The sequence below is a fragment of the Gymnoscopelus braueri genome, assembly GCF_963280865.1.
Source record: "Gymnoscopelus braueri genome assembly, chromosome: 10".
Lineage (NCBI taxonomy): Eukaryota > Metazoa > Chordata > Actinopteri > Myctophiformes > Myctophidae > Gymnoscopelus > Gymnoscopelus braueri.
In genome coordinates this window covers 46,587,688-46,612,177 of record NC_137611.1, presented here as the reverse complement: position 1 = coordinate 46,612,177, position 24,490 = coordinate 46,587,688, and the positions used below count along the sequence as shown (strand labels likewise).

The following is a 24,490-nucleotide window of genomic DNA, read 5'->3' as shown; positions in this document are numbered from 1 at the left end:
TCACAAATAGAGTGTGGAGTTTGCCAAGTTCCAACTAACTAGATGCTGCGCACAGCTGCTGCCTCTCAAAGGGTTAAGAGCTGGGTTACAAAAAGACCCGCCCCCACCTGCCTCTGATTGGCCTACCGAACTTCCGCTTCTGTGACGCACACGACAGCCCTGCGGACACAGGAAGCGCGCCCGAGATACGAACGCTTCAGAGTCGAAGGAGGCGTCTACCTTTATATGTCTATGCAATGAACCCCCAACAGTATTAGACTGTGGTTTGGTCAGCTCCCAGGTAAGGGGCGGGCGTACGTGCGTAAGGGCGGGCCAGTGTGTGTGCGTCCTTGCAGGGCATGGCTAAAAATAAGCACCTCAGCTTAGCTACCTCCCTGGGTAAATAAAACATGAAGAACATTTTAGATGGATGGAGTTTGTAAATGCTTATAATTTGTATGTGGTGGGGCTGTACTTGGTCAATATTTATACAGTACTGTATGTTCATAATAGTTTTTTGTTTAGTTAGTACTAGTTTAGTTTGATGTGAACAGTGTTGTATTGGTCACTTCACACAACACCACGGCATGTGGGCATTATTTTTTTCACACACAGGTACGGTACGGTACGGTACGGTACAGATGTGCACACGTGTCCAAGTGCGTGCACGCTAGAACGTGTCCCCCATCGATTCATGAGCCACAGCCAAGTACCCAAATGGCTACTTTGCATAGGAGGTTTACAAGTGAGTGTGCTTCCTCACTCCTCATTTTGGCTTCAGAAGCCGCTGTTTCCAGTATGTATCCTATCTGCACGCAACGATGCCACGGCCACAGCCACCGCCGAAGAAGAGAACGTCACTTGTTCGAAGCTTTTAGTTTCAGCTTCTGTAGCCTAATTCAAGGCATTCCTTGAATTTGTATTAGTTTAAAAATTCTAAAACTAAGCTAAAAAACATTTCCTCTACAAAAATGTTTTCTGCTTTAAGATAAAATTAAATATGCGCCGGAAGAAAATAATCACCAATACACCCCTGGATGTGAAGCACATTGAGTCTAGCTGAAATGTTCTATACCTGTAAAACCAGCTTGACTGGACCACAGACAACATTGTGTTGTCATAGTAGCAACGCAGACAGCTCTATACTGACTTGTAGAGGAGAAACGTTTCAATGTGTCTTGTATTTAAATATTGATCAGTATTTTAGCTGAGATTTACCATGAGAAGATAACTAATGTCTCAAATTTCAACAGGGCGACTATTTCTACTGTACCTATTCATCACCGTGAACTAGACACTGCCTCTATAAACACACTCCTCACTCACGCATGCATGCAAATACGCAAACACACACACACACACACATACACACACACACGTCATGTGATTTCTTAGGAGATTAAACCACACTGCACTGCAGTCTATCAGGCAGTCAGTCGGTCAGTCAGCCAGCTGTAAAATGGCACAACAAGCAGTTCAACTGGACCAGGAACAGTTCTGCTGTTCTATGTGTCTGGATCTACTGAAGGATCCAGTGAGTGTTCCCTGTGGACACAACTACTGCAGTAGGTGTATTGAGGGATACTGGAATCAGGATGATCAAAGAGGGAGATTCAGCTGTCCACAGTGCAGAGAGACGTTCATCCCAAGACCTGTTCTGAAGAAAAACACCATGTTGGCTGAGGTGGTGGAGAGCCTGAAGAACACAGGACTCCAATCTGTTCCTCCTGATCACTGCTATGCTGGACCTGGAGATTTGCCCTGTGATTTCTGCACTGGTAGAAAACTTAAAACTGTGAAGACTTGTCTTCAGTGTCTAGTCTCTTACTGTGACACTCACGTCCAGCCTCACTATCAGTCACCTGCCTTTAAGAAACACAAGCTGGTCAATGCAACCACCAAGCTTCAGGAGTACATCTGCTCTCGTCACAACGAGGTGAGGAAGATTTTCTGTCGTACTGATAAGCAGTGCATCTGTTATCTGTGCTGCATGAAAGAACACAAAGGTCACGATACGATCTCAGCAGCAGCAGAAAGGACTGAGAGACAGAAAGAGCTCGAGTCAAGTCAGCAGAACATCCAGCAGAGAATCCAAGAGACAGAGGAAGATGTGAAGGTGCTTCATCAGGAGATGGAGTCCATCAGTCACTGTGCTGATAGAGCAGTGGAGGACAGTGACACCGTCTTTACTGATCTCATCTCTTCCTTTGATAAAAGACGATCTGCGGTGAGGGAGCAGATCAGAGACCAGCAGAAACACGAAGTGAGTCGTGTTGAAGAACAGAGGAAGCGTGTGAAGCAGAGGGTTACTGAACTGAGGAGGAGACATGCTGAGCTGGAGCAGCTCTCACACACAGAGGATCACATCCATTTTCTACACAGTTACACCTCCCTCTCAAAGATCAGTGAATCTACACACCCTGTCAGCAGCAATGTCTGTCCGGTGAATGATAAACTTTGAAGATGTGACTGTGGCTGTGTCAAATATGAGGGACAAACTAGAGGATATTCTTAAAGAGGAAGGGACAAATATCACAGAGACAGTGAATATAGTGAATGTTTTACTGCCAACACCACCAGAACCCAAGACCAGAGCTGAGTTCTTACAAAAAATCAAACGAGAGGACATACTTAAAATAAAAAAAATAAAGAGGGTATTTGTAGTGATCCTCTCATTTTTAATTACTTTGACACATCCTATTAAGAGCAGTGTACATACACAGGGGACACACAGGGAGCAGTTAGGGGATCAGGCTCTTGCTCAGGGACACCTCAACACGAATCCTGGAGGAGCTGGTGATCGAACGGGAAACTGTCAACACCAACAGAACCCAAGACAAGAGCTGAGTTCTTACAATATTCATGTCCAATCACACTTGATCCAAACACAGCACACCAAGGAATGTATCTGTCTAAACAGAACAGAAAAGCAACAATGATGGACCAACAACAATCATATCCTCATCACCCAGAGAGACTCACGGATTTGAGGCAGGTTTTGAGTAGAGAGGGTCTGACTGGTCGCTGTTACTGGGAGGTAGAGTGGAGTATAGGTGTTAATATAGCAGTCTCATATAAAGATATCAGCAGAACAGGGGGAGATGTTAACAGTAGATTCGGAGATAATGATAAATCGTGGTCTTTATTACTGTGTGACAAAAAAGGTTGTTTTTTCAATATCGTGAAAGGTACAGGTACTAACATCCCAGGTCCTGTGTCATCCAGAGTAGGAGTGTACCTGGATCACAGTGCAGGTACTCTGTCCTTCTACATGGTGGTCTCTGACACCATGACTGTCCTCCACAGAGTCCAGACCACATTCACCCAGCCCCTCTCTGCTGGATTTAGTTTATTTGGTGTTGGATCCACTGCTGAGTTGTGTGACCTCAAGTAGACCAGACTTTGGTTTTGTCTCTCATGACTCCACAATAATTTCTTCATAATTCTTATTTTTCCTCTCACAGTCAACATTCTCAGAATGATGTAAATAAAACAACCAAATAATGTATTTGACCCCATGCATGAACCAGTAGGGATGTCCCTAACCTTGACAAAACAAAAAAGATGACAAAAAATAAATACAAAATGAATCATTATGTTTATGTTATTTGTCTCTTGAGAAGGTATTGTATAACTTCTTATAATCATTTTCAGTAAATGTGTTCTCTTGTATTCAGAAGATTAATTTCAAGGAGGATTTGGGACTTTCTAATTATTACATGTTTTGTATTTTATTATTATATATTTTTAACCATTTTGTGCCTTGTTATGAAGTAAATGGTGCTTTTATTTAGCACTTTTATACAAAGCACTTTACAGTGTACATTACAATCACCCATTCACACACTTTGACACTAACTCTGGGGGAGCCCGGGATCTAACTGGGAACCTTCCACTTCCCAAACGGCCGCTCTACCTTTCTTTTTTCTTTTTATAATGTATCAGAGTGCAATACACCTCCCAACCATTAGTGTCGCATGGTTGGAAGCATCAGAGAACATTTGGAGAAAATGGCTGGCGATCGGACTAAAATGCTTTTTATTGAACAATACGGGAGATACGGGTACTTATCGCGTCGCCTTGTAACATCCATGGCTCGGTGGTAAGCACTTTATATTTGAAATCTGAACGTTTATGTTTATGTGAGAGATGGCAATGTGAAAAAATCGAACACAACTTTAGACCAGGGGGACTCGGCACCATGACTGTCATGGTATGACAGTCATGTTTCAGGGCTAACACCAACCTAGGCTGTGACCGATATTTTGTAGAAAAAGAAAATACAAAGTTTAAATGAAGAACGTATGTTAAACTTCAATAGCCTATATGAAAAGAATGTCTCAATGTCTGTGTACTCACTGCGTCTCATTGGTGGGTTATGGACAGTTCAGACACTTGCCTACCAATGACATCATCAATGGGGATTTCAAGCAAGAAGAAACTACAGCCTTTCTCTTCCTGGAAAGTTAGCATGCTGAAATAGAAGCCATTGTACTTGCACAAAAAAGAAAAAAGGGAAACAAAAAGTTTGAAATCTTGTTTGAAATGATCAAACCTGCCTACCGATGATGTCATTGGTAGGCGTGTAGGTTTCGGAACTGTCCACAGCCCTCCTCTGAGACACAGAGTGAGTAGACAGATAGTGGTGCCATTTTATAATGAGCCTTAATGAGGACCAATTATAGAAAGATCGGTTGAAAATGGCCATGAAATCGCCCCCCCAAAAATGCCTAGATGAAACCCTGGTGTATATACATTGTTGCATTGGTCATTGCATACAGTATACTCACTTCTAATGTGCATATCAATAAAGTTTTTTAGTGTTGTATTTTTTTTTAATCACTTACTTTTGTAACTAAACTTTAGTAAACATTTGTACTGAGCTACTTTCACTTGTAGTGGTAATATTTGACCTGGAGTATCTAAACTTTGACTGAAGTAGCCTACTGGGGTTGAGTACTTTGTCCACCGCTGCTCCTGACTTGTAGGGAGGGCTGTGTGAGGACGTATCGCTGTACGGGTGGAGTTGTGATCAGAGTGTGTGGAGAGGTGTTGTCGGCATGATTAATGTATAAAATACTTGTTTACTGTGGTTTTGTGTGTGTGTGTGTGTGTGTGTGTGTGTGTGTGTGTGTGTGTGTGTGTGTGTGTGTGTGTGTGTGTGTGTGTGTGTGTGTGTGTGTGCGCGCGTGCGTGTGCGTGTGCGTGTGTGCACGCACGCGCGTGTGGATTTTGGCCCATGAACATAAAAAAAGAAATTATGGGTGGATTTTGTAAAATGCTTATTGTGTTTGTTTGGTGGTGGCTGTACTTTGTTGATGTGTTTGTATTTGTGGTATAATGTTTTCATAATAGTCTTTAGTGTGGCTTAGTTTGATGTGAAGCACATTGAGATCTAGCTGCTATAGCAGTAAAACCAGCTTGACTGCATGGACCATACACAACATTGTGTTGTCATAGTAACAATGTAAACAGCTGCATACTTTCTCTTGCAGATAAGAAACGTTTCAGTGTGTCACACAGTTTGTTATGCAGGTATAGGCATGTAGTTAGATAGAATGAACCTCCCATGTCATGTGATTTCTGTGTAAATGAAACCACACTGCACTCAGTCTGTTTCTCAGTCTGGCAGTCAGTCAGCAAGTTGTAAAATGGCACAGCAAGGAGTTCAACTGGACCAGGAAACGCTCTGCTGTTCTATCTGTCTGGATCTACTGAAGGATCCAGTGACTGTTCCCTGTGGACACAACTACTGTAGTAGGTGTATTGAGGGATACTGGAATCAGGATGATCAAAGAGGGAGACACAGCTGTCCACAGTGCAGCCAGACGTTCATCCCAAGACCTGTGCTGAAGAAAAACACCATGTTGGCTGAGGTGGTGGAGAGCCTGAAGAAGACAGAACTCCAATCTGTTCCTCCTGAGCACTGCTATGCTGGACCTGGAGATGTGGCCTGTGATTTCTGCACTGGGAGAAAACTGAAAGCTGTCAAGACTTGTCTTCAGTGTCGAGTCTCTTACTGTGACACTCACCTCCAGCCTCACTATCAGTCTCCTGCCTTTAAGAATCACAAGCTGGTCAACACATCCACGCTTCAGGAGAACATCTGCTCTCTTCACGACGAGGTTAGGAAGATTTTCTGTCGTACTGATAAGCAGTGTATCTGTTATCTGTGCTCCATGGAAGAACACAAAGGTCATGATACGATCTCAGTAGCAGCAGAAAGGACTGAGAGACAGAAAGAACTTCATACGAGTCAGCAGAACATCCAGCAGAGAGTCAAAGAGACAGAGGAAGATGTGTTGGTGCTTCATCAGGAGTTGGAGTCCATCAATCACTGTGCTGATAGAGCAGCGGAGGACAGTGACACAGTCTTTACTGATCTCATCTCTTCCATTGATAAAAGACGATCTGAGTTGAGGGAGTTGATCAGAGACCAGCAGAAACATGAAGTGAGTCGTGCTGAAGAACAGAGGAAGCGTGTGGAGCAGAGGGGTACTGAACTGAGGAGGAGACATGCTGAGCTGGAGCAGATCTCACACACAGAGGATCACATCCATTTTCTAAACAGTTACACCTCCCTCTCAAAGATCAGTGAATCTACACACCCTGTCAGCAGCAATGTCCGTCCTGTGAGATACTTTGAAAATGTGACTGTGGCTGTGTCAAAGATGAGGGACAAACTAGTGGACATTCTTAAAGAGGATGGGACAAACGTCTTAGAGTCAGTGAATAGAGTGGATGTTTTACTGCCAACACCAGAACCCAAGACCAGAGCTGAGTTCTTACAAAAAATCAAACGAGAGGACATTCTTAAAATAAAAAAAATAAAGAGGGTATTTGTAGTGATCCTCTTATTTTTAATTACTTTGACACATCCTATTAAGAGCAGTGTGCATACACAGGGGACACACAGGGAGCAGTTAGGGAAGCAGTATCTTGCTCAGGGACACCTCAACACGAAGCCTGGAGGAGCTGGCGATCAAACCGGGAAACTGTCAACACCAACAGAACCCAAGACAAGAGCTGAGACACATCCTATTAAGAGCAGTGTGCATACACAGGGGACACACGGGGAGCAGTTAGGGGAGCAGTATCTTGCTCAGGGGCAGCTAAACACGAATCCTGGAGGAGCTGGAGATCGAACCGGGAAACTGTCAACACCAACAGAACCCAAGACAAGAGCAGAGTTCTTACAATATTCATGTCCAATCACACTGGATCCAAACACAGCAAACCAACAAATTTCTCTGTCTAAAGAGAACAGAAAAGTAACAACGATGGACCAACAACAATCATATCCTCATCACCCAGAGAGATTCACTGATTGGAGGCAGGTTCTGAGTAGAGAGGGTCTGACTGGACGCTGTTACTGGGAGGTAGAGTGGAGTTCTACTAGAGGTGTTAATATAGCAGTATCATATAAAGATATCAGCAGAACAGCGAAACATTCTCCCTGTCCGAATGACGGTTTATTTGGATGCAATAATAAATCGTGGTCTTTACTGTGCGGGAATGAACGTTGTTTAAATATCGTGAAGGGTACCTACATCCCAGGTCGTGTGTCCTCCAGAGTAGGAGTGTACCTGGATCACAGTGCAGGTACTCTGTCCTTCTACAGTGTCTCTGACACCATGACTCTCCTCCAAAGAGTCCAGACAACATTCACCCAGACCCTCTATGCTGGACTTGGTATGCATGTTGGAGACACTGCTGAGTTGTGTGACCTTAAGTAGACCAGACTTTGGTTTTGTCTCTCATGACTCCACAATAATTTCTTCATAAAGCTTTTGTTTTGTTTTTGTTTTGTCAAGTTTGTTTTAAGTCCTGTTTATATATAGTATGCATGGATGTACTTATTATATTGTTTTGGTTATTGTACTGTCTGTATTGTTGTCATAAGGACCCTCTCGAAAACGAGATGACACATCTCAAGGGGTTATCCTTCTAATAAAGGTACTATATATAATTCACATTTTTCCACTCACAGTCAACATTCTCAGAATGATGCAAATAAAACAACCCAATAATGTATTTGACTATGCAGGAACCAGTAGGGATGTTCCTAGCCTTGAAATAAAAAAGATGACAAAACAAAACAAATACCAATGTAAACATTATGTTTATATTATTTGTCTCTTGAGAAGTATTGTATAACTTCTTAATAATAATTTTCAGTAAATTTGTTCTCTGGAGCATTTGGGACTTTATAATTATTATATGTTTGGTATTTCATTATTATATATTTTTTTATTATGTGCATTACAATCACCCATTCACACACTTTGACACTAACTCTGGGAGAGCCCGAGATCTAACTGGTAACCTTCCGTTTCTCAAACGGCCGCTCTACCTCCTGAGCCCCCATTATTGTCTGGGTTTGATATTCCATGTGAAATACCCTAGCATCTATTGGCCATTTTAGGAATGTATATAATAACCGCGCATTTCCTGTATGCAATTGTTTCAACTGATTGCTGTCAACATGCAAATGTTTTTTGATTTATGATTTATAGTTTTTTTCCCCTCATGTTTGAAAAATATCTCAACAAACATTACAAGTGAATTCACAGACCTTGTGCTGGCTGAGACTGATGTCCGCCAGTGGGTGCGGTACTGTTTTCTGAAGTTACTGGGAGGGTGCCTTTATTTTAGGACAGGTGTTTGAGATTTGTAATTAAGTTTCTGCTCAAGGTGTGCTAGATTTATGATTAGCAGGGCAGCATACCAGTTTCAGTTTGGTGTTTGAAGGCAGACAGATGTCCTCTCTGTTTTCTTGTGTGACAAAGTATTGTCTGTGAGTATTTTTTGTATGTTTATGATTAAGTATATCAAATTAATGTTCATGTGAATCCAATTGATGATGTTTTGTTGTAATTGTATTGCAGTTTTACTCCTGGATTTTGAGTAAAAGATTTAACACCTGATACCCTTGTCCGGAGTCTTTCTGCCTAACTGCGCCTGTCAAAGCACTGAGGGCAGAACAGACCTGAAATTAAATGATTCAATTAATGTAATAAATAAATAATAAAATAAATACTAGGCTACTATTTGAATACATGTTAGTGTATGACTGTGTGTGTATTGAGTTTGTATTATTATTTAGGGGTTAGGTCTAATCTGCTGTTTTACATTCTTAATTGGTGTCAGTGTAAAGTGGACTGAGACACTGAATGTGATTTTTTGTGGTGAAGGGTTGATGATGATCCTCCTAGTCCCAGTAGACTTCTGAATAAACTGACATTTGATACTGCATCTAAAACTGCCACAGTTCTAATAGCAGCATTATTGAAACATAACAATGCATCTGAGTCAGCTTATTGTGGACTGTGTCACTGTAGTGAGAGAGGACAACTTTCAGTGTGTCTTGCCTTCAATTATTCATCAGGGTTTTAATTTAGGTTTACTTGATCAATTCAACATGAGAGGAAAACCACCAAGTCATATTTAAAGGTGAATATTTCTATCGATGAAGCATAGTGAATTAGATGGGCCTACTTCCTCTTTACACACATGCACGCTCGTGCACGCGCACACACACACACACACACACACACACACACACACACACACACACACACACACACACACACACACACACACACACACACACACACACATGAAGGTATGTAGATGCACTGTGGCGTGGTCGGTGGTGTCAGGGAGATGGTGGTGCGGCTGGGTGGTGTCAAATGGAACCACATTGGTTGGTTCCACTCTCAGAGTTACAGATACAGACCGTAAGGGTCCATTTGGACCCATGGGGGTCCACGGACTAGACGTTGAGAAACAGTTTTAAACAGATCTGATTGGAGCAGGGCCAAAAAAAGGTGAATGAGTTGATAAGAATTTTAGGAATGACAGCTTGCTCCGTCTCTCACTTTTAAAACTCCTATTCAAATAACTATTTGTCTATGATTGAATGTGTATTGTGCTTGTGTTGTTGTTTTGAGTTTACTTTCAGCTGCTGTGTTCTTTGTTCTTTATTGATGTCAGTGTAAAGTGGACTGGTACACTGTAGTGTAAAATAGAGTGTAGGTGAATGTGATGTGATTTTTGGAGGAGGGTTGATGATGATGATCTAAGTCACAGTAGTAGACTTCTGATTAAACTGACATTTAAGATGAACAAACCAAACTGATCTATGATCAGATCTTTGATATCTCTGCTGTCCGGCAGGAACCAGCTAACTACAAAATGTAAATTTTTCAGGAAATGAAAAAAAGAAAATAAAAAAAAACTAAACTGGAGTTAGGAGGTTTTGTTTATCATTGATAAGAACAGCTGAATGGACCTCCAAGCTCACAATGAGGTTGGAGGTCAAAAGGGAGTGGAGCCTGGAGCCAGCAAAACCAGCTAACTCCACCCCCCTTTGCTGGAGTTAGCTGGTTTAGCAGAAAGTTTGAGGATCCAATGGAGTTAGCTGCTTTTGTCAGAAGCACTTTTTAATACTTTTCATTGGTTCAATAATTTTTTTTACCAACACACAGACGTAAGGGTGTTCAATAGCACTGATTTATGGAGAAAGCAAAAGCGGAAGTCTACATACTGTACGTATATAAAAGTTGACACGACTGTGTGTGTGTGTGTGTGTGTGTGTGAGAGAGTGAGCGCGCGCGCTACCATACTTGTCCCTCAGTTATGGCAGTTGTGTGCCAGTGTCGTGCACTGAGGCAGGATTAAATTTTACCAGCCAAAGAATAAATTTACCGGCCATATTATAATTAACTTCACATGCATGTTTGCACTACATACATGCACCCAACTGATCATTACACCTCGTTACGTTAGAGCTGCGCTTCTTTCCACTTTATCACAGATGCAATATGTTCCTGTTTTTATAGATAACTAAATTATATGATCTACTCTACTATATCATGCAGAGATGTCGCTTGCCAAAAATGAAATGAATAAAGTGGGCATGAGTGAACTGCTGCGTGACGAATACCAAAACGTCCGCTCGCGGCGGCTCGCCCCAAAACACGGTCGCCCCGGGGAAAATCCGGCGCTATTCGCCTGGTAGGGTATTCCTAAACAAATCAGTAAACTATGCCTAAACCTAACCTTATTCCTATCCTAATCTTAACATCAGTAAAACTGTACCTAATCCTAAACCTATTTCTACCCTTATCCTCAGTAAAACATATACAAGAATACAAGAACCACTGGTCCGCCTGAAAAATGGGGGCGAAGGTGTTTTGGGGCGAGTCCTAATTACCCTGCGCCACAGCCTTTCCCTGCGCAACACCGTCGCACAGTATAAACAAATTAATATATATTTTGGGCTTTACATCGATTCTCATTCAACCTTGATATGCAAAAGTTTGTTTTGTTTTGTTAACGTGAATTATATGTGTCATGATATATGTGGCCTTGCGCGAGGTTGATTAGCCTACTTGCCTCTATAGTTGCCAGAGGTGGGACAAAGTCCCTATGTGGCAAGTCCAAGTCGAGTCTCAAGTCTTTGCTCTCAAGTCCCGAGTCAAGTCCAAGTCAACACAGGCAAGTCCCAAGTCAAGTCCAAGTCCTGAACTTTTGAGTCCCAACCAAGTCCTAAGCATTTTGTTTCAAGTCCCAACCAAGTCCTTACCTTTTGTTTCGAGTCCCAAACAAGTCCCACCAAGACATAATACTAATTAATTATTTATTAAACAAGGGTTCTGGAGTCCACCAACATAATGCAGATACTGTACTTTTCAATTTCCTCCGTGAGGACAGGGTTTAAAGCACCACTCTGTACAATGGGGTGGTTGTAGTTTGTCTCTCTGCTCTTCTATTGAGCCATTTAGATCATGTCAAAGGTCATGTCTCACCGAGACACAGGATCTGACACAAATTCAATGTTTCCCCTGAGCAAGCAGGCTCTTATTACAATTTGTAATTTTTAAGATATTTCTTATCTTATTACAATACATTACATTTGAAGCGGTCGCAGGCCAAGAGGTTGGACTTTAGCTGTAGGCTCTCTGCAGTCTGCATCCTTCTCAATATAGTGCACAGTGACACCAAGGAACCCCCTCATCCTCCGGTCGGACCAAATGTCCACAGTGACTGAGACATGTTCTGTGTTGCTCAACTGAGTTTTCAATGTTGAACGTCTCTCTGCAGCAATGTCCTCTGTTTTTGATGTCAGTGTTCTGCGACTCACTGGGTTGTATTTGCCGTCAACTAATTTCATGAAGTGCCGAAAACTGGGGTGTTCTACAATAGAAAAGGGCAAGTTGCAGTCAATTACTAAATCGGACAGTATTGCATTGGTGATCGCTTTCTGCTGTGGATGAGTGGAGCTGTACTGATGTACACCGGTGTCCATGAACTAGGAGATTGGAGGCTGTGATGGGCTGCTTGTGCTGGGCCTGGATTTACTGAGCTTGTATGCTTCATGTCTGTAAAATAGCATATAAAACAGATGTCATAAAATGCCTTGTAGCCCTACATGAATTGCAGTTGAAACCACTTTTTATTCATTTATTATTAATTTCATCCCCCCTCAGTGTCCCCCCCCCCCCCCCCTCAGTCCCTCCCTGCCCCCTTGTCTCTCTCTGTCTACAATGTTAACTTATGGGCAGGGGTCATAAATATATCCATACAGGGACAAATGTGTCTGTTATATTCTAGATTTTGTTTTTACACACCATTATAATGTTCTTATTTTGATCATAAGACCCAATTACTGAATGTCAGTCTCCAGGTTTTCCTCAGAATATGTATGACACTGATTTACTATGACACTCTATGTATGGTACATTAGGAGACCACTAGGACAGTGGTTCTCAAACGTTTTATTTTTGTAAAAATACAAAAGTGTTGGTATCAAAATGTACTTAAAGTACCAAAAGTAGAAAGTACTCATTATGCAGAATGTCCCATTTCACAAGTTTTCAAATGTATACAAATATTTTGAAAATAGCAGATCTACAAGCTTATTGTGAGCTTGTAGATCTGCTATTCGGCTAATTTCAAATGGCCGAATGTATATAGCTAAAAATTGTACTCAAGTAAAGTACTTGAGTAAATGTACTTACGTGGAAAGTTACTTTGTTTCCACCACTGGTTATTATAGTTTGCACTTAGCACACACAGTAATGTTAATGTGAAGTAGGTCTTCTCTCTCTCTCTGTCTCCAGTTACAATAATGTTTTCCCTCCCCCCAACATTAGCTTAGGTTACTTATATCTGGATCCACTTACATTTCTTTGTGCACCTTATACAAGTGCCGATTGAAGTTCGAGGTAGTTGCAATTCCATCGGTGATTTTGGCACCGCATGCCTTGCATACTGCTTTTCTTGTCTTATTGTCCTCCACCATAATAATCTTTAAAACCATAAGCTATAACTGCTGGAGTCGTCATTTTCTTCCAACCAGACCTCCAGCAGCAGCGATGGCAGGAGTGAAGCCGGTATGTGTTTGTTTACGTGCAACACGTGGAACACAGGCGACGCTAGTACACGCTACTACATGATTAAGGTTACCAGTTTAAATTAACAGAAATTAAAAGATGTGTCCTGTATTGAACTGATACTGATACTTTAATGTCGGGGAATCAATACGAATTACAAGGCGATTTATGTGCTGTCCTCCTGTCTCATTGTTGTTGTGTTACCGTCAATGGGACTGTGAGTTTGTCAGCGTTGCCATGTATCGTGAGAGAAATAAGCAAACCGACCAAAAAAAAACAAGCCAAAAGCAAGCCATTTTTTTCTCCAAAACGTTGCGGAAAATAAGCGGACTTGGCAACACTATGCTAGGCGTCACTGACGGCCGGTTAGTTGATGCAACACTTTTTAAACATTTTAATATTATTTGGGCTTGCTGTAAGGTATTAAGTGACTTGAAAATGTTCAAGTCAAGAGGGCTCAAGTCAAGTCAAGTCTCAAGTCCTTGGCGTTCAAGTCAAGTCAAGTCTCAAGTCTTTGGCATTCAAGTCCCAAGCAAGTCCAAGTCTATTTTTGATTTGATCAAGCAAGTCTAAAGTCATCAAAATCGGGACTCGAGTCCAAGTCGAGTCTCGAGTCTCGAGTCCAAGTCCCCACCTCTGATAGTTGCTATCACCAACTTTCACCACTGTATCCATTGCAGACAGACAGTCACTGTGCTTGCATAATATCCACGACCCACACGTGTTCGGGTCCCTTTATCGACAATTGGGTCCGGTTTGGTCCAGATTATATCACCTCGGAAGATCCCGGTTCTGTTTATCAACACCCGAGCGAACCACTCTGTCTAGTGTCAACGAATAGGCTATATTCTATAACTGCAGCGCAGAGCAGGCTGTCGGAATTAAACCACACAGTCGGATCATGATAAAAACTTTAAATGATTATGATTTTAATTGTAGCCAACTACTTTATCCAAATAATAATATTAATAATAGGCTTAAATTATAAAATAGCCTGATAACAGCATTTTCCCAACCGGCCACACCGGTGGTGTTTATAATTACCGGCCAATTAAACATTTTACCGGTCAATGGCCGGTAAATACCGGCTAACGGAATCCCTGCTTTAGGGTTAGGGAACGTGTGCGGGTGTGGTTTAGTTTGATGTGACGCACATTGCGTCTAAATGGTATGATGTTTTATGGCAGTAAAACCAGTTTGACTTGATCACAGACAACACTGTGTTCTCAGACAATTGCATTCTGTCTCTTGCAGGGGAGGAACATGAGAGAAAAGATTTTCCTGATTCAACTTCCACTAAAGCTTCATTATTCCAGCATTATTCCAGCTGTCCACACAGGATACTACTTTACAATTCATAATTAAGTCCCCAATCACATTTCCCCCCACATTTTCACATGTACGTAACGTATTATGAAATGTGTTCTCTGCATTTGCCCATCCTAACTATTAGGAGCAGTGGGTGCTATTCATACATTAACCCGGGGAGCACTAGGGGTTAAGTGTCTTGCTCATGGACACTTTGACATGACTGGGTAGATAGGAAGTGAACCAGGGACCCTCTGATTCCCGGCCAAATGTATAAAATAATGCTTGCTGCATAAAATAATACAGAGAGCAGCCTGTTCACGTTAGTGAGGTTGACAACTGAACATTCTAATGTTGATTTTAGAATGACTATACTGGATATTGAAAGTTAGAGACTGTTAGAATTAAAGGGTTAAGTTGCTCATTCTTTTTCAAGACAATTCATTAAGCATCGGAGAAACAATCATAGACAATTAATTATAGACTAGTATGCAATTACAATTCTTAATCGACTAAGACTAAACTGAACAATGATAACTTAAAACCTATAATGTGTTGCGGTGTGTTGAGGTTTAGCGACAAAAGGTTTCTCACGTTTCACCCTAACCCTTTTATAACTTCAGATATTGTTTATTTTATAACTGCCTCCTAGCATTGCCATTCTCATGAATATCTGGAACCTGCTTGATATGTACAATATTTTCACTCCATGTTTTCCTTTCTTTCTATAATATGGTTTAGCTGTGGTAATGAAACTTATGAAAGGCAAAATAAAGGGAAAGGAAAAGCACACGGAAAGCAAACGTTCAACACAACACAACACAGCAGCCAGCAGCCACGGCAGCCATTAGAGTACAAAAAAAGTTTTAGCCTAGGCCTACTTAAACTTATGAAAGGCAAAATAGCTAAAGGGAAACAAAACAAAAACAAAACGGAAAGCAAAAGTTTACGGCAGTGAGTTGTCAAGCGAGCATGCGTGACATGCACAAGGGGGAGCGGGGTGCGCTGGGGTCTTTACCTGGAACTGGTATAGGAAATACAGGGACGCGCAGTCTGTAGTGATATACGCCATTGTACAACTGAGGTTGGTAGACAGTTACTGTAGTAGGTAAGGTGGGCTGAACAACATTCTTATTATTCAGTTGCCTTGATCTCCAACATGTCTATTGAAAGGTAGTACAACCTAGTTTGAAGTCGGTGGGGCCCATCTATGTGCATAACCACATAATTAACGGTCAGATCGGCGGTTCTGGACAACCGCCTTATTCGTCGGACGGTTCTCAAGATGCATAAATAACAGACGGACTTACATACGTACAGAGATTTGGCGTATTTATTGTAAGATGAATCTATTACTCACAAGGTTATCAGTAATCAAATATATATATGTATTATTGTTATAAAAAATACACAAATGTGTTGTCATTGAATTTCTGCTTCTACGTCTTGTTGGCACCTCGACCCATGATGGACTTCTTAGTGTTTCTCTCAGGTTTCAAAATGATTATGTAACACTTTGGGCCAAACAGTGCCACCAATAGACCAAAACTAGATGCTAAAATAGCAAATACCTCCACTACATCTGCATATTTGCCTGGAGAGCTGATATATGCTGGGATGAAGGCTATCCACACGGCACAGAAGATCAGCATGCTGAAAGTGATTAACTTGGCTTCATTGAAGTTATCTGGAAGATTCCTTGCCATGAATGCTAGGACGAAGCTGAGGAGTGCCAGTAAACCAATATAACCCAGTAACACTGCAAAACCAACTGTTGATCCCACATCACACTCATAGACTATCTTATCACTGTGGTATTGTGTGTTTTTATAAGGAGTTGGTGAGGCAGACACAAGCCAGGCTATGCAAATTATCGCCTGGATGGAAGTAAGAGCTAGAACTGTTTCTCTCTGCTGCATAGCACCAAACCACTTCATAATGTCTGCACCCCCAGGCTTGGAGGCCTTGAACACGGCCAACACCACCATAGTCTTTACCAGGATACACGAAACACACAGCACAAAGCTGATCCCAAATACTGCGTGCCTCAGCTGACAAGTCCAGGGCCTGGGACGACCAATGAACAGAAGTGAACACAAGAAACATAGTATGAGTGACAACAGGAGCAGGAAGCTGAGTTCTGAGTTGTTGGCGCGTACCATGGGTGTGTCTCGATGATAGACGAAGATTCCCAGGACAATGGCACAGATAAGTGTGCCTAGCAATGAGATGGTTGTCAAGGAGATACCCAGAGGCTCATGGTAGGAGAGGAACTCCAGGCTCTTAGGGACACAGTGGTCACGCAGGGGACTGGACCAGAAGTCCTCTGGACAACTGCTGCACTCTGTAGAATCTGGCAAGGTTAAAGGGACAGACAAGTAAAGTATCATTTGTTTAGTATCTGAAATTATACACGGCCAGGGATCATTGGCATGCAATGAGTGAGGAAGCCAATTCTTCACTTTTCCTAAATTTAAGTTTTTTATAAGCATTTGTGTGAACCGTCACTTAATTAAGTCTGCACAGCCTGGCTTGTGTCTGCCTCACCAACTCCTCATACAAAACACACGATACCACAGTGATAAGATGATAAGTGTAGTGGGATAAGCAGTTGCTTTTGCAAAAAGAAAAGGAAATAGGTGAATGATAAAACATTTTAGCTAAATAGCTTTTATTTCAAATGTTAAATTGTATTGTTTGGATTAAATGTTATTGCACTTTCGTGTTGTTGTACGGGGGGGGCTTTATGTCCAGAGGACCACAATGGAAGCTAGAAAAAGTGCTCCTCTGAGCACAGGTCTCCGCCAGGTCAGGTAGGATAGTGTGTGGGCCAGCAATGTTCGGAATTCGTCAATCAGGCTGGAATGTGAAAAATCAGGCGGATCGGACTGATCCGTCTTGATCACTTGACTATAGAGATCATGTGTACTGATGTGCGTGATGTTTGGATACAATTTGAAGGACTAATATAAAAAAAAATAGTTTTATATAAGTCGGCCTCCTGGTGGCGCTATAATAGGGCAATGTTGAAAGGGTGTCATTTGTTCGTCAACTTAGTGCAAATGTGCGTGCAAAGTTTCACCGCAATCGGGCGCTGCGTTCATGATTTGCAACAGTTTGTTCAAAACGGGCCACTCCTGCAAACTTTAGAAGTCAATCTTAGCCAATCAGAATCGAAAATGAAAAATCTAACAGATCCATCTTAATCACATGTCTATAGAGATCATGTCTACCGATTTGTGTGAAATTTGGATAAAATCTGAAGGAGTAATATTAAAAAAAAAGTTTTATATAAGTCAGCCTCCTGGTGGCGCTATAAAAGGCAAATGTGAAAAATGCAGGGCAAAGGTTTTTCCCTGGCCTCTAGGGAGTGCACAAAAAGTTTTACACAGATCGGTGCAGTTATAGGTAAAAATATTAATCGGCATGTTATAGCGCCACCATGAGGCTGATTTGAAAATGTTCAAGTGGCATTTCTTCCTCGGCCCAGTGGTAATGTGGGTGCACAATTTCACAGAAATTGCAAGCTGTGTTCACGATTTGAGGCATTTTGTTCAAAACAGAGCACTCCTGCAAACTTTAGCCAATCAGGATGGAATATGAAAAATCTGAAAGACAAGTTTCGTTTAATTACTATAAAGATACTGTGTACCGATTCGCGTGACGTTTGGACAAAATCTGTAGGAGTACTGTAAAAAAATGTGTTTTGCAAAAAGCGGCCTCCTGGTGGCGCTATAACAGGCCCATGTGAGAAATTTGGGGCAGAGGTTGGCATCCAGGGAGTGTGTGCACAGTTTCGCTGCGATCAAGCCAACGGGAGATACTGTTCACGGACGGACGGACGGACGGACGGACGGACGGACGGACGGACGGACGGACGGACGGACACACGGACGGACGGACGGACGGACGGACGGACGGACGGACGGACACACACGGACGGACAGGGTGCAAAACATACTCTCTCGCCATGCCTTTCGGCCTGGCGGAGACAATAAGTCTTTGGACTTTATTGTGTTTTTATCTGTGATGATACAAATGTGACTGTATGTGTTGAATTAATCAATTAATCAATAAACTCAATCAATCAATCAACCTGTCTGACTGCTGATCTCTCCCTCAGAACAAGCAATGCAGTCAAAGCAGCAGACAGGTTCTCCTTTCCTTCTGGCCACACGGGTTCCAGGGGAACAGCTCTCACTGCACACTGACCGAGGAGGCTGCAGAGGAAAGGAACAATGATCAATTTCAGTCTAAACTAAATTACATTCACATAGTGAGCTCAACATTAGTTCTTTTAGAAAGCCAAAGTGACCTTTGTGGATTCAAAGTTCCAGAAGATTCTGTCTTCATCCAGGATGAGTTCTTCATCTCCAGAGGCTGACTTCTTGATCAAACCCACGTTGTGAACCATTGTGCTTCCATCAGGGAGCCACTCCCAGCTCATGATATCATAGATTGGTAAAGGATCACCATTCTCATCAAATGATACATCATCACCAAATGATGTGGTGAAGTTGACCTTTTCCAGGTAATACATAAGCTAGAAATGGTGATGAAGAAAGTTACGAAGAACGACTTTAAGAAAGGAATAAAAAAACTATTATTATTAATAACTACTACAACCTTGCAGTATTTACAGTATACAGTAAAAACATGAACTGTATTGTGCAGGGAGTGTGCATGCAATGAATGACACAATATGATTGTGTCATGGTGCTAAACAGGCCTGGAAGGTCATCACTTTAAGGGCAAGGTAAGTTGTAAAAAACAGTTTTAGGGAACAAAGGCCCAAGTACCACAGCAGCAAGGCCATCGATTAAAACGATGATTTTAAGGCCACTTAAATAATTAATTGAATGTAGAGTTTAAGGATGATTTTGTATTGTATACATAGTCTAACCATCACTGAAATTAATACATGTAAATAGCTGTTTATTTCACAAAACTATTTATTGTTTTGTTTACAATACATGATCAGCCCAGTACAAATCAGTCACTGGACTGGTTTGAAGATGGGGACTAAGAATTCAGAATCTCAATAATCCAAACTGAGGTGCAATGACGGCCACGGGATTGTGATGGTGATTGTGCAAAGTAGGCATAAATAAAACCCTTAAAAAGTGTGTGAATTATTTCAATTGTGTTGTTGGCTTTAAATAAACTTACAAAAGGTATTTCCAAGTAATTTCTGGGGGGATAATGTCATGTTTGTCTGACTTGGAGGGGACACTTCACTGATGTCATATTTACATATTGACTATTATTCTAAATTTGAGTACAACTAGAAACATTAACAGGTAAACTAAACTGTGAATTAATATCCCACCTGCCATGGCTGTATTGTCTGCAAACTGGCACAGCTGTGCCCAATGAAAGGCCCTCTTCCTGGTACACATTGCAACATGTCATGGAGGGCATGGGCCAGAGCATACACAGCCTTGTACACATTGTACTCTACCCTCAGGTCAGACACATCCGACATTGTAGTTTCTGATGTTCCTAGATCCTCTTGTCCAGTACACACCCTTCCACCAGCATCCACCCAGTCAGTCGGAAGGGGTGCAAATTTACACTGAAATGTGTGCTCCCAAAACTGCCTCACCTGAAGAAACACAATGAAGACTTAAGCATAAATATGATTTGATACCTTGTAAACATTTGACAACAGACATCAGTTGCATACTAAATGAAACAAAAGGCTCACTATGTTATTTTCATGGTTGTTGTCAGGGTCATTGTCAGGGTGTATATTTAACAAGAAGCCCTTGAGACCTGGTATCTCTCCACGGCGGATGGCGATACCCAGGGTGCCTCTCAGGTACGGCATGAACTTAGGAGTCTGGAGTTCAGTGTATGTCGTCCAGGACTCACTGGCCATCCATTGCAGACCTGTCACATTCTGCTTTACCACCTATTGTGTTGAACAAATTACATAGTATCTTTGCTGTCGGACGGAAACCTTGTACCAAAACCGTTCAGGAAATAAGAAACTGTGTTCAAATGGATCCGATGTAGTTATTATTTAAACTTTGACAATTCGTTATAGCAGTGAGGTGAGTGAATGGTCTGATCATTTGTTGCTTATTGTGCAGAGAAGTACTAAGATAAAATGCCAAAGCAAAATAAGAAAACGTGTAAAAATACACAATTGCTGAGCATTCATAAACCTTGAGAGTGATTAAATTGCATTGCATAGCAATTAAAAAAAGGCTTGCAAATAGCGGATTTCAGATTCCTTATAATTATGAATCCCAAACTTAACAAAATGAATCAAAGAAAGCCCAAACCTCCTCCATGAGTTCAGGCATATGACTCTCATATACAAATGCAATGACCACACGAGCTGTGGATTTTTTCATCACAGCGACAATCCGCTGAAGTTCAGCTGGTTTATAGTCCATGGGCACGACCTCCAGGTACGCCAGACAAGCCAAACCAGACTTGACCAGCTCAGACTGTAGGGCTATGGCAGCATGGTGGCCATATGCGTTATCAATCAACAGCATTCCTACCCAGGTCCACCCGAACCGCCTCATAATCTGGAGCATAGCTCGCACCTGATTGGATATAATGGAGGAATAAGTGCTTAGGCTAGATTATTCACATAGTGAAACACAATAGAACAATTCTGATCATTCTCTTTTGATGCTGCCAACAAAGACCTTCAGCTCCCGCAGTAATGCTCACAAGAAAATGAAAAAGGTGATGCAATATCTTATTACACTCACTAGAGGGAGGTATGTGTTAACCTGTTAAAACCGGGAAAGCATCTGTGCCATTCTACATTTCTTTGGCTATTAAAAAATAGCAGATATAATTTGTGCATATCTTTGAATAGGCCTATATATTTTTTTTAAAGACCAGTTTTAACTCAAATCTTTGCTTCTGAGCGTCCTTAGAACAAAATATTTCGAGATGGGGGTCCACTGCCAAATATATATCATTTTGACATGAATAAGTTTGAGAACCACAGATGTAGAAACATGTGTTTTTCAGAAAACTGTTAGGATTTAGAAGACATTTGTAGAATTGGCCTCAGGTCACTTAATGTGTTCAGTGTGTGGAACATGTACTGCTTGATACCAAGAGATCTATAATAGTCTGTATTCACCTGGAAGGCGTCACTTGGGATTGTTCTAAAGAAGGATGGGAACTGGTTCCGGTCACTCAGACAGGAGCAGGTGGCATAGTGACTTACCTGCAAAAGGTACCAAACATCTATTCTCTAAGATACTCAATTATTTAACAAAATGAATGTCCCCTGCGAGCAGAGAATATGAGCATATGAGCATACAGTATGACAATATAACTATAAATCTTGTGGTACTGTCCCCCCCACCCCACCCACTTTCTCTCTCTCTTTTAGACTAGCTTGGAAGTATTCAAGTACTTATGGGTTGTCTCCAAGTGATGCTGCAGCTTTGATGGCTCCATAGAGTCATTTGACAGCACTATCGTAAATATTAATTAAATGTGTGTGTTTGTTTGTTTAGTGTGTTTAGTTATACATTAGCTAATAATAACATGTTGGATTCATGTTAATGTGTGTTTTCAGACAATTGCATAAAAAAAGGTTCCTATCAGCTATGCTCCATTCAAAATCTTCCTGCTCTGCTCACATGCTCTGCTTACAAGTAAATATGTATATATATAAATGAAAACCCCAAATTAAGCATATGACTGTCGGGTTGAAACCTTGTATCTCTATATTTCAACTTTGTATGTATTTATTTTTTGTAAATGAATGCCCTACATAGCCGTACAAGAAGGTAATGCAAAAGAAGTGAAAAAAGCTGATCACAACAAGTCACATCACAACGCATTGTGAGCCTGCAAAACAGCTTTTTTCACAATACAAAATGAACGTGAAAGTGGCTACGTGTGTCTTTTACAAATGACAAGTATTAACAATAGCTTGTGACTAAATAATAACTATATTGGATCCATTTGAACACAGGTTCTTTTTTTCCCTTTCCTAAAAAGTAACACATTTCGGCAAGGTTTCTACCGGACAGCAACGGTATATAAAATTGGCGATGGTAAACGGGTTCTAGTAGGAAATGTACCATGGGCACTCTGTACAGGCCTAACACACTAGAGATGGCGATAGAACTTGTCGAAGAAGGAGTGCCCACAATTCCGAGCACTGGAGGGGACCCAGCACATCTCTCATCCAATTGAAACTGCTTCTCCCTCCCACTGACCAATGACAATACCGCATGGAATGCACCTCCAAGCGTGTGACAAGTATCATAGATCCTATATCCCAGAGTCACATTGGGAAGCAGGCTGCTGTTTCTGTTGATCTCACTGATGGCAAAAGCCATGGTCTGCGCCCGTCTGAACCCTGGAATGAAAAAACTAACAAAATTCTACTGTAACATTTAATATTTATCTTTGTAGAAATACACAGCATACAATCTATCAAAACTAGTTACCTGTTCCCTTGCTTGCTATTGTATTTGTGATACTCACCCATAGCAAGTAAGCTCCTGCTGCTTGGAGGTGAAAGACAGCTCGGGGTAGACAGGGATGAAGTGGATATAAAACAAGCCACCCAGAACAAAGTCCCCAGCCTTGTTCATTCTGTTGAGATCAAACTGTTCCTGTAACTCACAAGAAGAGGAAGACAAAGCAGAGAAGGAAGAGAACAATATCAAGGTCAAGTACAGATGTGAAAGCAGGTGTGTGTCTAGAGAAGCCCCCATGACTCTCCTCCTCTGTCTAACCCCACCTTCTCTAAAGCCTTAGTCAAGTTTTCACATTTTATACACAGTGCTGCTGTGCCATCCCCTGTACAACCTTATGGCATTATGGGGTCTTTCACAACACCCATCTGGGCAGAGGCATTAGAGGCAGGGCTTAACATACAACAGCAATGCTTTCATATTTAATTATTTTTTTTGTGTGTGTCCTATAATGTGTCAATCAGACTATCTCATCAGAGCTACATTAGCCACCTATTATCTGCCAGATCTTGGCTCCCTGATAAAAAATGAAAAAATATGTCAGTTTCGGGGTTAAGGGTGGGGCTTATAGACATGGTCAAATTCAACTAGATTTTTTTTTTCAGTTAAAGAGGTGGTGCCATGGTTTTGCACTTTTTCTGTTTTTCATGTGTCTATGAGGTTGATAGAACTTCATAAAGCCCCCTGGTGGTGTTTTTATGGTGTTTTATGTCTTCTCTGACTATTTGGAGTTTCTTCCTGGAGGCTGAAACCTTGAGGGTCAAACGTGCCAATAGAGAAACAGCGCTTTAGTGACATCACAAAGCCATACCCTCCCCCTCATTATCATAACACAACAGGTGTGGGCATGAGGAGGAGGAGGGACAAGGACAGGTGGGTGGTGCTAAGGTGGTGGAGGAGGTGCTAAGGTGAGAACCAGGTATACTTAATGAACTGGAGGCGTGTCCACATAAAAACATAATTTTAACAATTTCTGTACACTTTTTTGTTGTTGAAAAAAATCCTTACATTATAATAATACCTTATGATCAGGTTTTAGGGTTGAAAAATATCATGGCACCCCATCTTTAATGCATCGCTGAACATAATGATGATGTTCTGATGTAACTTTTTTCTTTTCATCTACACATGAGAGTGTTACTTTATTAATGTTCAGCTGATCCCTCGCACGACTCGCTTGTCAAATAAAACAGATGTATGCTGTCAATGTGCTGCGATGTGAAGCGTTGTAAGATCTGTTCTTTTTGACGAGAGACACCGTTGAACTTGTACTACGGAGTTCTCAAGTTGGTTTCAGGTTGGATGTTCCGATGCCTTTTATGGTATTAAATG

General features: G+C 41.5%; 2 protein-coding genes across 2 annotated transcripts; one reads left to right on the top strand and one right to left on the bottom strand.

Annotated features, from left to right (window-relative positions):
* Positions 1-1,397: 1,397 nt before the first annotated feature.
* LOC308093637 (E3 ubiquitin/ISG15 ligase TRIM25-like) lies at positions 1,398-9,013 on the top strand. The gene is given in 4 exon segments (XM_080439968.1): positions 1,398-2,433; positions 2,435-2,908; positions 3,444-3,462; positions 5,604-9,013. Coding segments are annotated over 4 exon segments (3,600 nt in total). The 5' UTR covers positions 1,398-1,438; the 3' UTR covers positions 7,716-9,013.
* Positions 9,014-16,126: 7,113 nt separating this feature from the next.
* LOC308093104 (extracellular calcium-sensing receptor-like) lies at positions 16,127-23,311 on the bottom strand (the record flags this gene model as incomplete). Its single annotated transcript, XM_080439320.1, has 9 exons — positions 23,166-23,311; positions 22,757-23,051; positions 21,802-21,888; positions 20,978-21,247; positions 20,395-20,601; positions 20,017-20,292; positions 19,003-19,230; positions 18,784-18,907; positions 16,127-17,040 (listed from the first exon to the last, which is right to left on the bottom strand). The coding sequence occupies exons 1-9, from the start codon at positions 23,273-23,275 to the stop codon at positions 16,127-16,129; spliced, it is 2,511 nt and encodes an 836-aa protein (XP_080295446.1). The 5' UTR covers positions 23,276-23,311.
* Between the last annotated feature and the right edge of the window lie 1,179 nt (positions 23,312-24,490).